Consider the following 12,192-nt stretch of genomic DNA (forward strand, 5'->3'; position numbering starts at 1 on the left):
CCACAGAATCCAAGGTTCATGTTGAGACTCCTGTCTGTGGTTAGGTTTTATGCAACAAAAGAACTTTGGTTAAAACACACAGAAAGACTGTGATTTTCATCAAATGTTGATCAAATAAGGACAATACAAGTGAGTAGTGCATGGCTAGATTGCCAGTTTGTGCAACAAAAGAAAATAATAATAACATTATAAAAATATTTTCTGTTTATTCTGTTCATCATCCATATTGCAGCTTTAAATTAGTTGTATATGAACAACCTGTTCTCATTCCCCAAGATGTCTACTGCTGATGCTTTGTTATGCCCCTCTACATAGTGATGCACAGGGCAAATGATGACTATATGGAACTTTATGTTAAAACAACACTGACTTTTGGTTTCACTTGGGACAAGAACTACAGTTTTCTGGTTGAAAGTTTGTGAGCCCTACCTGGACTTTCTCGTGCTTTATACTACATAGGTTTCGCTCAGTGGAGCCTCTCATAAAGATACTAGGGGTATCTTTATGAGAGGCTAGGGGTAAGGGTGCCTTTGCCATTAATCACATGCCTGGGAATGAGAATGGGCTGATATAAACGTAATTTCTAGGAGACAAGGCTGGCTTGCAAGTACATTCACTTGGACAAATATACAAAGAGTATAATCATTTCCAAAGCCTGTTTTTCATTGCCCTTGAAATGCAATACATGATTCTCCAAAAACCTCTGATCCTTTGAAAGTGACCCTGTACTGTCTCAGTCTCCCTAAATCTGGGACACCTTTTCCAGGTCCTCCATTATCAGGTCCTGTTCTTTAGCAGCTAAGCTCCCCCTTTGCTGACATAAGGACTTCCCATTCTCTACTAACACTGAACTGGCTCTTGAGTTTGATCTATTGAGGACAACAGGCTGGACTGGGAGGACAGCGTTCCCTCGGATTCGATGGGAGAAGGTCTTCTGGCGCCCAATTCCCTCAGAGCACAGCTGGAACTTGAAAGCAGCCTGAAAGCCTCTGCGAAAGTTCTCGTTGAAGAATCCGTAGATGATGGGGTTGACGCTGCTGTTGAAGAAGGCCAACCAGTGAGCTAAGGGATACACATAGATGTTTATGACACGATATTGGTGCTCTGTCAGGCTGGCATAATCACTCAGCATCATCAGGGTCCATAGAGGAAGCCAGGACAAGATGAAGAGCAGAGCCACAATCAGGAGCATCATTATCACCCTATTCTTCCTCTTCGAAATCCTGTGACGACCCTCCATGCTAGATTTGCTGTTGCAGCCGCCCTCTTCAGACGCACTTCCACTGCCCCTCACCTGAGGGATAACAGTCTTGGAGAGCGTGAAGCCGATGCGGGCGTACATGACAACGATAAGGCTAAGAGGAGCAAGGTAGATGTTAGCAAAGAGGACCGTGGTGTAGATTTTCCGCATTTCCTGATTGGGCCAATTTTCTCGGCACCAGTAGAAGGGGCTGGTGTCGTTGTTGCCGCCAAGGACTATTCGCACCCTCTGCTCTTTTGTGACCTGGAGCATGACCCCAGAGGGACACATGATGGACACAGCCAGGACCCATATGATGATGATAATTAGCTTTGAGGTGGCAATGGTCAGCTTCTGCTTGAAAGGGTAGACAATGCAGCGGAACCTGACACAAAGGGGATTGGAGGAAATGCATGAGGAGAAAATAAGTTTTTTATGAGCAAATAATAACCAGCGACACAATAACAACTCTTACCTGTCAACAGCTATTGCCACGAGAGTGAAGACAGATGCTGACACAGATATTCCTTGAACCATACCACTTAGCTTACACACTATGCTACCAAATGGCCATCCTGCAGAAAAAAAAAAAATTAAAAAGATGTGAGAACATGACTATGTTAAAGGGGACACATAACTGCTAAAATCTCAGGATTCCTACCATACTGAACACTCCCTTTTTCCCAAAGTTTTTTTTCCAGATGAGCAACTGAATAGAGTGCCAATTTCTTTATGTGGTGGTCTTCAAATTATTACATTATATATAGCCGACACTGCTACTTGAAGCTACATGCTAGCAGGAAAACATATGGACTTTATTGCCAATGTTGTAAGTTTCTGCCTGAATAAGTCATCATTTCCAAATCAAAGCCAAAACAGAAGTAAGAGGTATATAAATAATAAATTGATAAAGGACCCAGCTTTGATTTAGGCATATTATTAAAGATAGAACAAGCTGAACTACAAACAAAATGACCTGTTATGATGTTGTCCACCAGCGTAGTTGGCATGCAAAAGATGCCAACCAGCAGGTCGCTGATGGCAAGGTTGAGGATAAACAGGTTGGTGACTGTGCGCATGTTCTTGCTGCGCAGCACGATGAAACACACCACCCCATTGCCCACCATGCACACCAGGAAGATGAGCAGGTAAGAGACAGTGAAGACGGCAGCCACAGAGGGCTTGTGGAGGTAAAAGTCAACATAGGTGATATTTTGGTGAATCAAAGGGTTTTCCTGCGATCTTGAGGAATTGGAAGGGTTCGGTCCCTCACAGGTGGTGTTGAGAATGAATTTCTTGGTCATGTTGATGTCTGGGTGTGAGAGAGACACGGATATAAAGAAAGGCAGAGGTATGTTGATGGATTACCTATTACAGAATGGGCTCAGCATGTAGGTGAACTTGTTCTTGGTTAAGTATCAGATAGTCTTTTGCAACAAAATCAAAAATTACAAAGGAAAACATCGATCTTACATCCTCCCAGTGATAAAAGCAAAAGAAGGAATCAGTTTGTAATTACCAAAAACAATAACCTATCCAGAAATCAAAAATCCAGTCTAAGTGTTTTTGTGGGTGCGGTGATTCAGTCAAGTGTATGCTCTCACATACTAATAACATGCTGAGGAAAATAGCTAATCTGTTCTGAGAGCAGTGTGAGAGTGTGGTTGCTAGCTTACAAATTGGTTCCATCAATCATCTGCATCCAGCATTCTGGGATGAGATGAGGTTATTACTGACTTAAACACTTATGTGATTGGTACATTTTACACACCTTAATGGATTTTGGAAACTTTCTGTCTCGAGTTTTCTGCAAGATTAAGCTTGTTTTTTAAAAAAAATATAATACATTCACATCTTGCAACAACTCACAACTCAGCATCTGTTGTGTAACTAAAGAACACAGGACTATCAAATTAGTGTGAATATTTATTTTAGTGTTAAAGAGAAAGGCCAGGGTTATGAATATTAAATTGATGCCATGTGATGAATCAGTAATTACTCTTTCAGTAACTGCACCATCATGGTTTATTTCATTTTCACACTTGATTGTGTATTTAAAGGGACAGTTCATCCCAAAATCAAAAATCCATATTTTTCTTCTTACCTGTAGTGCTATTTAGCCATCTAGATAGTTTTGGTGTGAGTTGCAGAGTGTTGGAGATATCAGCCGTAGAGATGTCTGACCTCTCTCCAATATAAAAGGACTAGACACTTGGCACATGACTTGTGGTGAAGATAAGAAAAAAATGGAAAAACTCAACAGCAATGTCTCTTTCAAAAAATCATGATCTGGTTACTCAAGATAATCCATAGGCCTTGTTGTGAGCAGTTTCATGTAGGAACTATTTTCTTTCAACCAAACTACACTCACTGAAGTGAAGCTATATAGCAGAATTTCAGGAGCAGGACCACACCTCTACCGCACCTCAACCACGCCTCTTCCAGCTTAAATATCCTCCTAACCCGATCTTCCCCTTACGTTCTCGTTATTCTGCACCCCTCCCTCCCTCAACCTCTTTCCTTTTCCTCCTTCTCTCCGTAGGGTCCTAGGGGTCTGTCGTGCCCAGGAGCCACGACGGATTCCCACCGAAGCTTCCCCACACCGCACTCAACCATCCGTCCCACAATAATTCAACATCAATGTTTATACCAAATTTACATTCACGTCAATAAATTGTCAAAATGATTTCCTACTGAGGTGTGGTCCTTGCTAGTGAAAGTATCAATGTGTACAAGGAGGCGTGAATCTTTTGCTAGCTCGCCAAACACCACTGAGGCAACATGTTGCATCTCAGTTGAGAAGGGTGCCATTAATGTTTACATTTCAAACTCTCATGAGCTTCTTGGCACGTCTGCACGCTTTATTCTGCATGGTGATATGGTTAGCAGGTGTAGTTCCATAGAAAAATAGTTCCCACATAAAACTTCTCACAACAAAGTCTGTGGATTATCTTTATTAACTGGGTCATAATTTCTGGAAGAAAAAAAACATTGCTTTTAAGTTTTTCTTTTCTTTTTTTTTTCAATTTTTGTCAATTTATGTCCTTTTTTTAATTATTATTTTTTTTCACTTTCAGGACCCCAAGCTGAGTACCATATAGTTCCATTATATTGAAGAGACGGCAGACATCTCTACAGCTGATATCTCCAACACTCTGCAACTCACATCTAGATAGATATACATATATACTACAGGTAAGATGAAAAAATGTGTTTGGGATTTTTGGGTGAACTGTCCCTATAAATACACAGTTAAGCGTGAAAATGAAATTAGACTCAATAATTGTCTTGAAAAAAAAATTATTACTGATTCATCACATGGCATCACTTTAATTGCCTCAAACATGAGCTGTTGAAATGTAGTTTTGACACAGCCACAGTTAAGTACACAGCAAACCTTTTCCTTTCTACGTTTTCAAAAAGATAACTCTTGTAAAAGAAAATGATTTTGCTGCACTGCTAATTATAGTTCTCTTGCTCATACAATCACGCTCATCACTCTGCTCATTATAATGTAGCACACACCAAACAAAAGCTGAAAAACATACTAAGAGTGGCAAACACCTGCAATTCAGACCCTCTGTGGGTGAGATGAGAAAGGCATTGTTCAGCAGTTCTTGAAACAATCACATGGATGACTGAGAAGATGTTGGAGCTCATTTCCGAAATGTGATCAGATTCACCCAGGACCAAAAATCAATTCTTAAAGATCCATAGTTAAACAGAGCTTCAGTATTCCAATAAAGTACAGAGACATCAGACAGTTTTATCACTCCAACTTAAACTAATGTTCTTACTATGTTGTCCATATTAGTCTTTACAGCACCTTGGTGATAAATGATGTCAAAAAGCTTTCTTTATTTTCTGAAAAAAAGTTTTAAATTGATGTGCAGTCATGCAGTCTTTTTACGACATCTTCACAGTTAACTGATAAAAGTAGATCATAGAGTATATGCATAATTAATACGCAAAGGTGATGTGATGATGGAAAGTGAAAATTTCCTTTGTTGTTATTATTATTATTGTTTTAAATTATTTAAAAATTGTGAAGTTTCCCAAATCTGGGCACTATTTTTCTTACCTTATAGGGAACAGTATACTCCTTTCTTCCGTCCTCACAGGTCCTATATATCCAGAAATTCCACTCAGAGCATAAAGCTGCGTTCTCATGCCGATGTGAGACTCTGTGCATCTGCTCAGTCCGCCTGCTGGGCACACACTGCTGTAGTGCTTATAGATGACAGGGAGGAAATGAGATTCATTCATGTGCAGGGCGGTGCAGTTGCCTGGAGGTGTTGTAAGAACTGACTGTAATATACAGCAGTTAACATATACTGTCTGAGCACTATATACACAGAGTCTATAAAGATGAAGGGTCAATTTGAGGGGTGGAGGTTGGTTTTCTTTGACATTTGTCAGGAAAATAGGCGTTAGGGAATGTCATTGCTCATCTTTGATCAAGCTGTCAGGCGTCAGTCATCCTCGGTGCACAGGTCTTTTCTTTTACAACTCAATCTTCACACCTGCACTGTGGAGGTGATGCAAAGAGACGGCTCCTCCACTCAGTCTCAGCTCCCCTGGTTCCCTCTCGTTTTCCTGCCTTCAGTCAACACTATCCATCATCCCACACATTCATCTCTTTGTCCATGACTCTTCCCCCTTATTCCTTTATTTCTTCTTCCCCTGGTGCATTTATCCCTCATACTTCATTCCCCCACCCCCTCGGGCATTTATCTTAATCCTTCAATCTCTCACCAGTGGCATGTCGAGGGCCACCCCAAAATCTGAAAAACTGTTTGACGAGTAAACCAACTGTGCGTTCCAAAACCAGTATGATCATACTATATAGTATGGCAAACAAAGTTTTAGTATGTCCCAATACTGCAGTACACCCAAAATACTAGAATATTACTTTGTCCAGTAGGATTTTGCAGCATGCGAGCCAGCATGCTTTTCTGGCTATTCTTACCCACAGTCCTTCACATGGAGATGAAGATGTGTGTTTTTGTAAGTGTATTTGTTTTATACTAATTGCGCAGAGTGGGTTTAATAAAGTTGTTTGAATTGAGATGTCACATCTTGACTGCTGATTAATAGCTAGCAGAGGCCACAATGACAGATGACACTGCATTCAAAAGACTGATGATTAGTCAAATGGTAATATCAGGTATATAAATTGTTTACATGAACAAAAAAAAGTCACCCTTCATCTTCTCATCTCTCTCTCTCTAGACATCACTCCTTCACCTATTATCACCCCCCATTGTTTCATCCTTCTACCCTCATCCATTCATCCCTCACCCTTCATTCCCTTTTCCCATCATCCCTCTGCCTCACCTTTGATGTCTCACTTTTTATCACCTCATTCCATTATCCCTTCACCTCCACCCCTCATCCTTCATCCCTCCACCCTGTTTCATTCATCCGTTTATCCCTTAACCCTTTACCCCTTACCTTTTAACTTTCATCCCTTTCTCCCTCTCCCATCATCCCCTTCATCCTTTGATCCTCATCCTCTCGTCCTTTTCTAAAGACTTCTATGCGATACACTATTCTAAACCTTTATCTTTATTGGGTTGATATCTCATGCTGGCTGTAGTATTTTCATAAATGCAGGCTGCAAAATTTTAAACCACATCCATGATTGATGGCATGTGTGACAGAAACGAGCTTCGATGGTAAAAACAGAGAGATGATGGGTTTAAAGGGGAGGAATACCTAATGAAGGGTCATTATCTGCCTGATGCAGGAGCCACAGGTGCAGAGGGAGAGTTCAGGACTGATTGTGCAGGTTGATTCCTGTAGAGGAGGGCTGATGATCGATGAGTGTAATGCTGATACTTGACTTGAGGAGAAATGAAGGAACGGAAGCAGCAAAGAGGCTACCTACATGGCACAAACTGTTCATTACTGTCAGTATTCTCAGAGAAAGCCCTCTGAACTGCAGTAAGCTGCAGAATGCTTAATTAACACCTTAAAACTCCTCTCGCACAAATCCTGTCACAAGTGTGGGGATTCTTACCTTCGAGGGAAAATGCGAGGGAGGAAACATATTGTCAGCAAGAGTCTGTATGAGGTTGGATGGGGGAATTTGGAAACAGAGCTTTCAGGGTGTACTGAACTTTGTAATAGCTGATGAGAATTTTGTTGAAAGCAATGAAAGCAAAGCATTCGAAAAATTGTGATGGCAGAGACTTGTGCATGTGTGACTGTGTGTCTTTTTGTGTCAGGGACAGGCAGAAATAAAAGGCAGTTCTCATCTCTTATGCTTAACTTTTCACATTTTTGCATGTTTTACAACCATTAGTTTGAGTAATTAGGCTCAAAGATTGTTCATTAGCACTCATTCCAAATGTTCTTTTATACAAACTTGTACAAAGATTATAGTAAACTGAGGAGGGGGGACTAACAAGACTAATGCAGGACAGGTGTGTAACTGGGTGCCACAGGGGGGGAAACTTTGTTGCGCAGGGAAAACGAACAATGGGTTCCTGGTTGACAGTCCAGAGTTTGTTTGACCATCCACCTTCCTGCCCACCACCCCTTTGCAGCCACGGCTAAGGGTTCCTCAGTCAAAGCGTCTGTATTTGACCAGTTGGGGGTGAGAACTGGCTGATAATCCGTAACAGTTACTCCTTTATTCAGCTCAACCCTACCACAGTAAAACACACCAGAGCACAAAGACACCAAAGGTGTGTTACATTCACAGAAAAATAATGACCTCTTTTTTGTTTTTGAAAAGATGCTCAATTAAGGAGGCGGAACATTAAACGAACTAACTAAAACTCACTGTGAAAATCTGGGTTAACAACATTGACTTCAGAGTTTAAATAGAACAATAATCACAGGCAGCATCATGAAAAGTGAATTTGTTGCAGCGTGGTTTTCAGCTCCATTTACCTCGTTATTAAATTGTCTCCCAAATTCCCACTCCTCGTCTTATTAACTCCCCATGAGAGCTAATTGCAACACATTTTCCACACTGTATGCTTTGCTTTATTTGGATTGTGCATAGACACATTTGGCAATGCCTCTGCTTTCTTTTATACATTGTAATGGTGCTATAATTACATAGCACTCACAGTGTGGATGGCCATGTCTGCATGTCTCCTTTATATTATTTTCCTTGTGTGAAAGTGCAGAAAATCATTGATTAACAGACACAACATGAAGTGAAGAATGAGTGGCAGACAGCAAATTAACTCATAAATATAGACTGCATCCATTAAATGTGGCATCCATGTGGCATCCATGATTGCCTTGGTTGGGAAGGAGAAAAAGACAATTTATTTAGAAAAAAAAACCCAGAGGAAAAACACTAATGGCTCTGTTCAACTGAGAAATGACACAATGAGCAGAGTCTGGAAAGACAGTCTGAGGACAATGTCATAAACTTTGGAGACAGTGTCACGGTCAGAGGATGGAGCCTGCAGTGAGTGTCCAGAGCCGTGCTGAAGCTGTGAGCAGAGATGGCATCAATAATCAGGTTTTTCTGTTTGGGTGCAAATTTTTGTACCTGCAGTGCACTCCTGAGTGATCATGTGCCTTTTTGAAAAAGAGACAAAATATAATTTAGTTTGGGAGCATTCACAAGCACTTAAACCTCCAAAATCTGAGCAAATTGGTTTGATTTCTTTTCAAAATATGGGATTTTTTTATACTCAAAAAAAGGGGGGGGGGGGACTTTTTCCATAAAAACTGTGTTTATAATACTATATATTTAAAATGTTCTTACTATTTATACACAGTATATATTTATATATATAAATTTATATATTATCAATTTATTATTTAGCACTTTCTTCAGGCCATTTTTTCTTACTTTTCTTTCTCTTTTTTAAATCATTGTTGTTTTATTTAATTATTAGATTTTTTTATGATATTAAGGTGAATTATAATTACTTTCAGGTAATTTTCTTATGTCTTACATATTTTTGGGCCTTTTTTTTTGGTAAGTTGGTCATTGCATTCTTCCCATGTTTTTGAAAAAAATCAAGTCAATTTGCTCCAGGTTCAAAGGGTTAGACACCATACAGAGAAGTCACCAATCGTGTATGCTGTCTATGCATTTGACATTATTCCCCTTTATTTACATGATGCGACTAGCAACACATGATGTTGGATTTATTACACTTGTAAGGGCCATCTAATGTTGCAGAGTATTGGGACGTTTTCGGGCCAGAACCGTCAGGTAATGCTCTCCTGAGCTCTGATCATTACGCATTCACTCAGTCATTCACTCAAGCAACACATGCAATATCCAATACCATGAGCTAATGTTAAAGAAAATAACATTGATGTTCTCTTCCACACCAGAGGAGTTAATTATTACACATTTTTTTCCTCTTGGCAATGACAGGAACACGGTCCCTCATGGTAATGAGCCAATTAGTTTCATTACAGCCGGCCCAAGTCCTGTGATCATGGAAACTACGCAGCCATCCTTTCTTATCTTGTGAGACTGAGCATGACTTAGCTCACAGCTTTTGAATTCAACCCAATTCATCTCCTTAAAAACACACGTGCACTCCACGTGTCCGCACCCACCAACCAGATAGTAAATAGTCCCATCATTATTTTTGGCAGAAGTCTAAAAACACTGTGTAACCTTAACTTACATATAGGCTCAAACAAAATGTATGTTCTGATGGGCAAGTGAGAGTTTTTCTTTTGGTGATCCATTTTCTATGTTAAAAAAATAATTTGTGAAATAGAGTGAAAAAAACATTGTGACAAAAAAAATCTTGCAAAAAAGAAATTCTCGCATTTTTTTTCTTTTAGGATCAGAAATGCAATATTCAAAATGTCCACAAGGGGGAGTACAAGCTCAGACAATATCCTATAACTCACTTCACTGTTTTTTTTGTTTGGCAGCTTAATGTGGGAATGGAAACTGGAGAAGGCACTCAGCTGCAATTGGAGCTTAAGCCCTTATGAACATGCTTATTTCACATCGAATTACTTCAACTAGGGGAGTTCCTAATCGGATGAATACAATATTATTATTTTAAATTTAAAAGGAGTGACAGGAGTTTGTCCTAAAAGAGGCGGACAGTAATCCATATTTCCATGGAAGAATTAAGAAGTTGGAGCGCTGCAGCACCTTGAGGATAGGGGCCATGAAGACAGAGAGTCCCGTCAGGAGGAACACGAAGATACCGGTAACTCTTTGCTCCCTGGATTAGTGGAAGAAAACACAAAATTAAAACAAAAAAAAACTAACTTTCACGAGCAAATACATCAGTGGATCTCAAAAACAGTTCATAAAATGTTTCTATAATGACAATTTAATACATTTTTAGATTTATAAGGGAAAATGTGTGTGTGTGCATATAAACTTTTTGGAGGGAGTTTACACACAGCATTACAGCCCATTGTTATAAAAACCCTCCCTTCTAGCCACCTGCTAAGAGATTAGTTTTCACCATTTCACAATTTTCACAAAGGAAAGAGAAAGAGAGAGGAGAGGAGAGGGGGAGAGAGGGGGAGACAGGCACAGCAATAATAGAAACAGATACATGTCATATTACAATAACGATAGGTGTGAAATTATTAATTGCACTCTATGATGATGTTGAGGGTGATGATAAGAGTCTAATGCATATGATGGTAGGGAGGTTTCCAAAGGTCACAGCATCGACGCAACCAGGACCAGACCACAATCAGGGCGAGCAGGGGGCACAGTATCAGTACAGCCACAGCACGAGCACAACCAAAGGCAGGGTCACAGCATCAGCTCAGCAATCACCACGGTCAGGCACAGTTAAGGTTGCGGCCAGGATCCAGGAAAACTAGGAAACAACGGAGCAGGAATGCTCCCGAGAGGCAACAGGATTAGCGTAGTGCAGTTCAACAGACCCAGGCTCCATAATCGCGAGCCCCAGATAGTGAAAGTACCACATGGCTATCACAGATGTAAGGCTAAGCTAAGCTACTGAGGCTAAGCTAAACTTGCAAACGGCAATGCAGTTAACAGACATGCATGATTTTCCGATGGTGGCATTGAGAGAAGGAAAAGAACCTCAGCGTATTATAGGAAGTCCCCCGGCAGGTTAAACCTATGTCAGCCTAACTATGGGCTGGTCCAGGCAACCTGAGCCAGCCCTAACTATAAACTTTATCAAAGAGGAAGGTCTTAAGTCTACCCTTAAAAGTTGAAACGGTGTCTGCCTCCCTGACTAAAACTGGAAGATGGTTCCATAGGAGAGGAGCGTGGTAGCTGAAGGCTCTGGTTCCTATCCTAGTTTTGGAAACTTTGGGAACCACAAGTAACCCTGCATTTTCAGAGCGCAGTGATCTTGAGGGTTGGTAAGGAACTATGAGCTGCAACAGATAGGATAGAGCCTGACCATTAAGAGCTTTGTAAGTAAGGAGGAAATCCAATCCTGGATTTCACAGGGAGCCAGTGCAAAGAAGCTAAAACAGGAGAAATATGATCCCTTTTCTTGCTTCCCGTTAGAACACGAGCAGCAGCGTTCTGCACCAGTTGGAGAGACCTAAGAGATTTGTTGGGGCAACCAAATAATAGGCAGTTACAGTAATCCAGCCTAGAGGTGACAAATGCATGTACTAATTTTTCAGCATCTGTTTGGGAGAGGATATGTCTAATTTTTGCAATGTTACGCAAGTGAAAGAAAGCCGTCCTTGAAGTTTGTTTTATATGGGAGGCAAAAGATAAATCTTGATCAAATCAAACTCCGAGGTTCCTTACAGTTGTGCTAGAGGCCAAGGTAATGCCATCTAGAGAAATTACATTGTTGGAAAAGGAGCTTCTGAGGTGTTTGGGGCCAAGAACAATAACTTCAGTTTTGTCTGAATTCAACATCCGGAAATTACGGCTCATCCAGGCTTTTACATCCTTAAGACATGTTTGAAGTCTAGATAGCTGATCAGTTTCATCTGGTTTCATAGATAGATATAATTGCGTATTGTCAGCATAACAATGGAAATTT

The 12,192-nt window shown here is 40.5% G+C and overlaps 1 protein-coding gene across 1 annotated transcript; it reads right to left on the minus strand.

Moving 5' to 3' along the window:
- Nucleotides 1–742: 742 nt before the first annotated feature.
- LOC121960050 (neuropeptide FF receptor 2-like) lies at nucleotides 743–2,544 on the minus strand. Its single transcript, XM_042509645.2, has 3 exons — nucleotides 2,217–2,544; nucleotides 1,716–1,815; nucleotides 743–1,625 (listed from the first exon to the last, which is right to left on the minus strand). Exons 1-3 carry the CDS (start codon nucleotides 2,542–2,544, stop codon nucleotides 743–745), a joined length of 1,311 nt encoding a protein of 436 aa, XP_042365579.2.
- Nucleotides 2,545–12,192: the final 9,648 nt, after the last annotated feature.

Source organism: Plectropomus leopardus, chromosome 20, assembly GCF_026936395.1.
Source record: "Plectropomus leopardus strain MGB_pleo_1.0 chromosome 20, ASM2693639v1, whole genome shotgun sequence".
NCBI lineage: Eukaryota > Metazoa > Chordata > Actinopteri > Perciformes > Serranidae > Plectropomus > Plectropomus leopardus.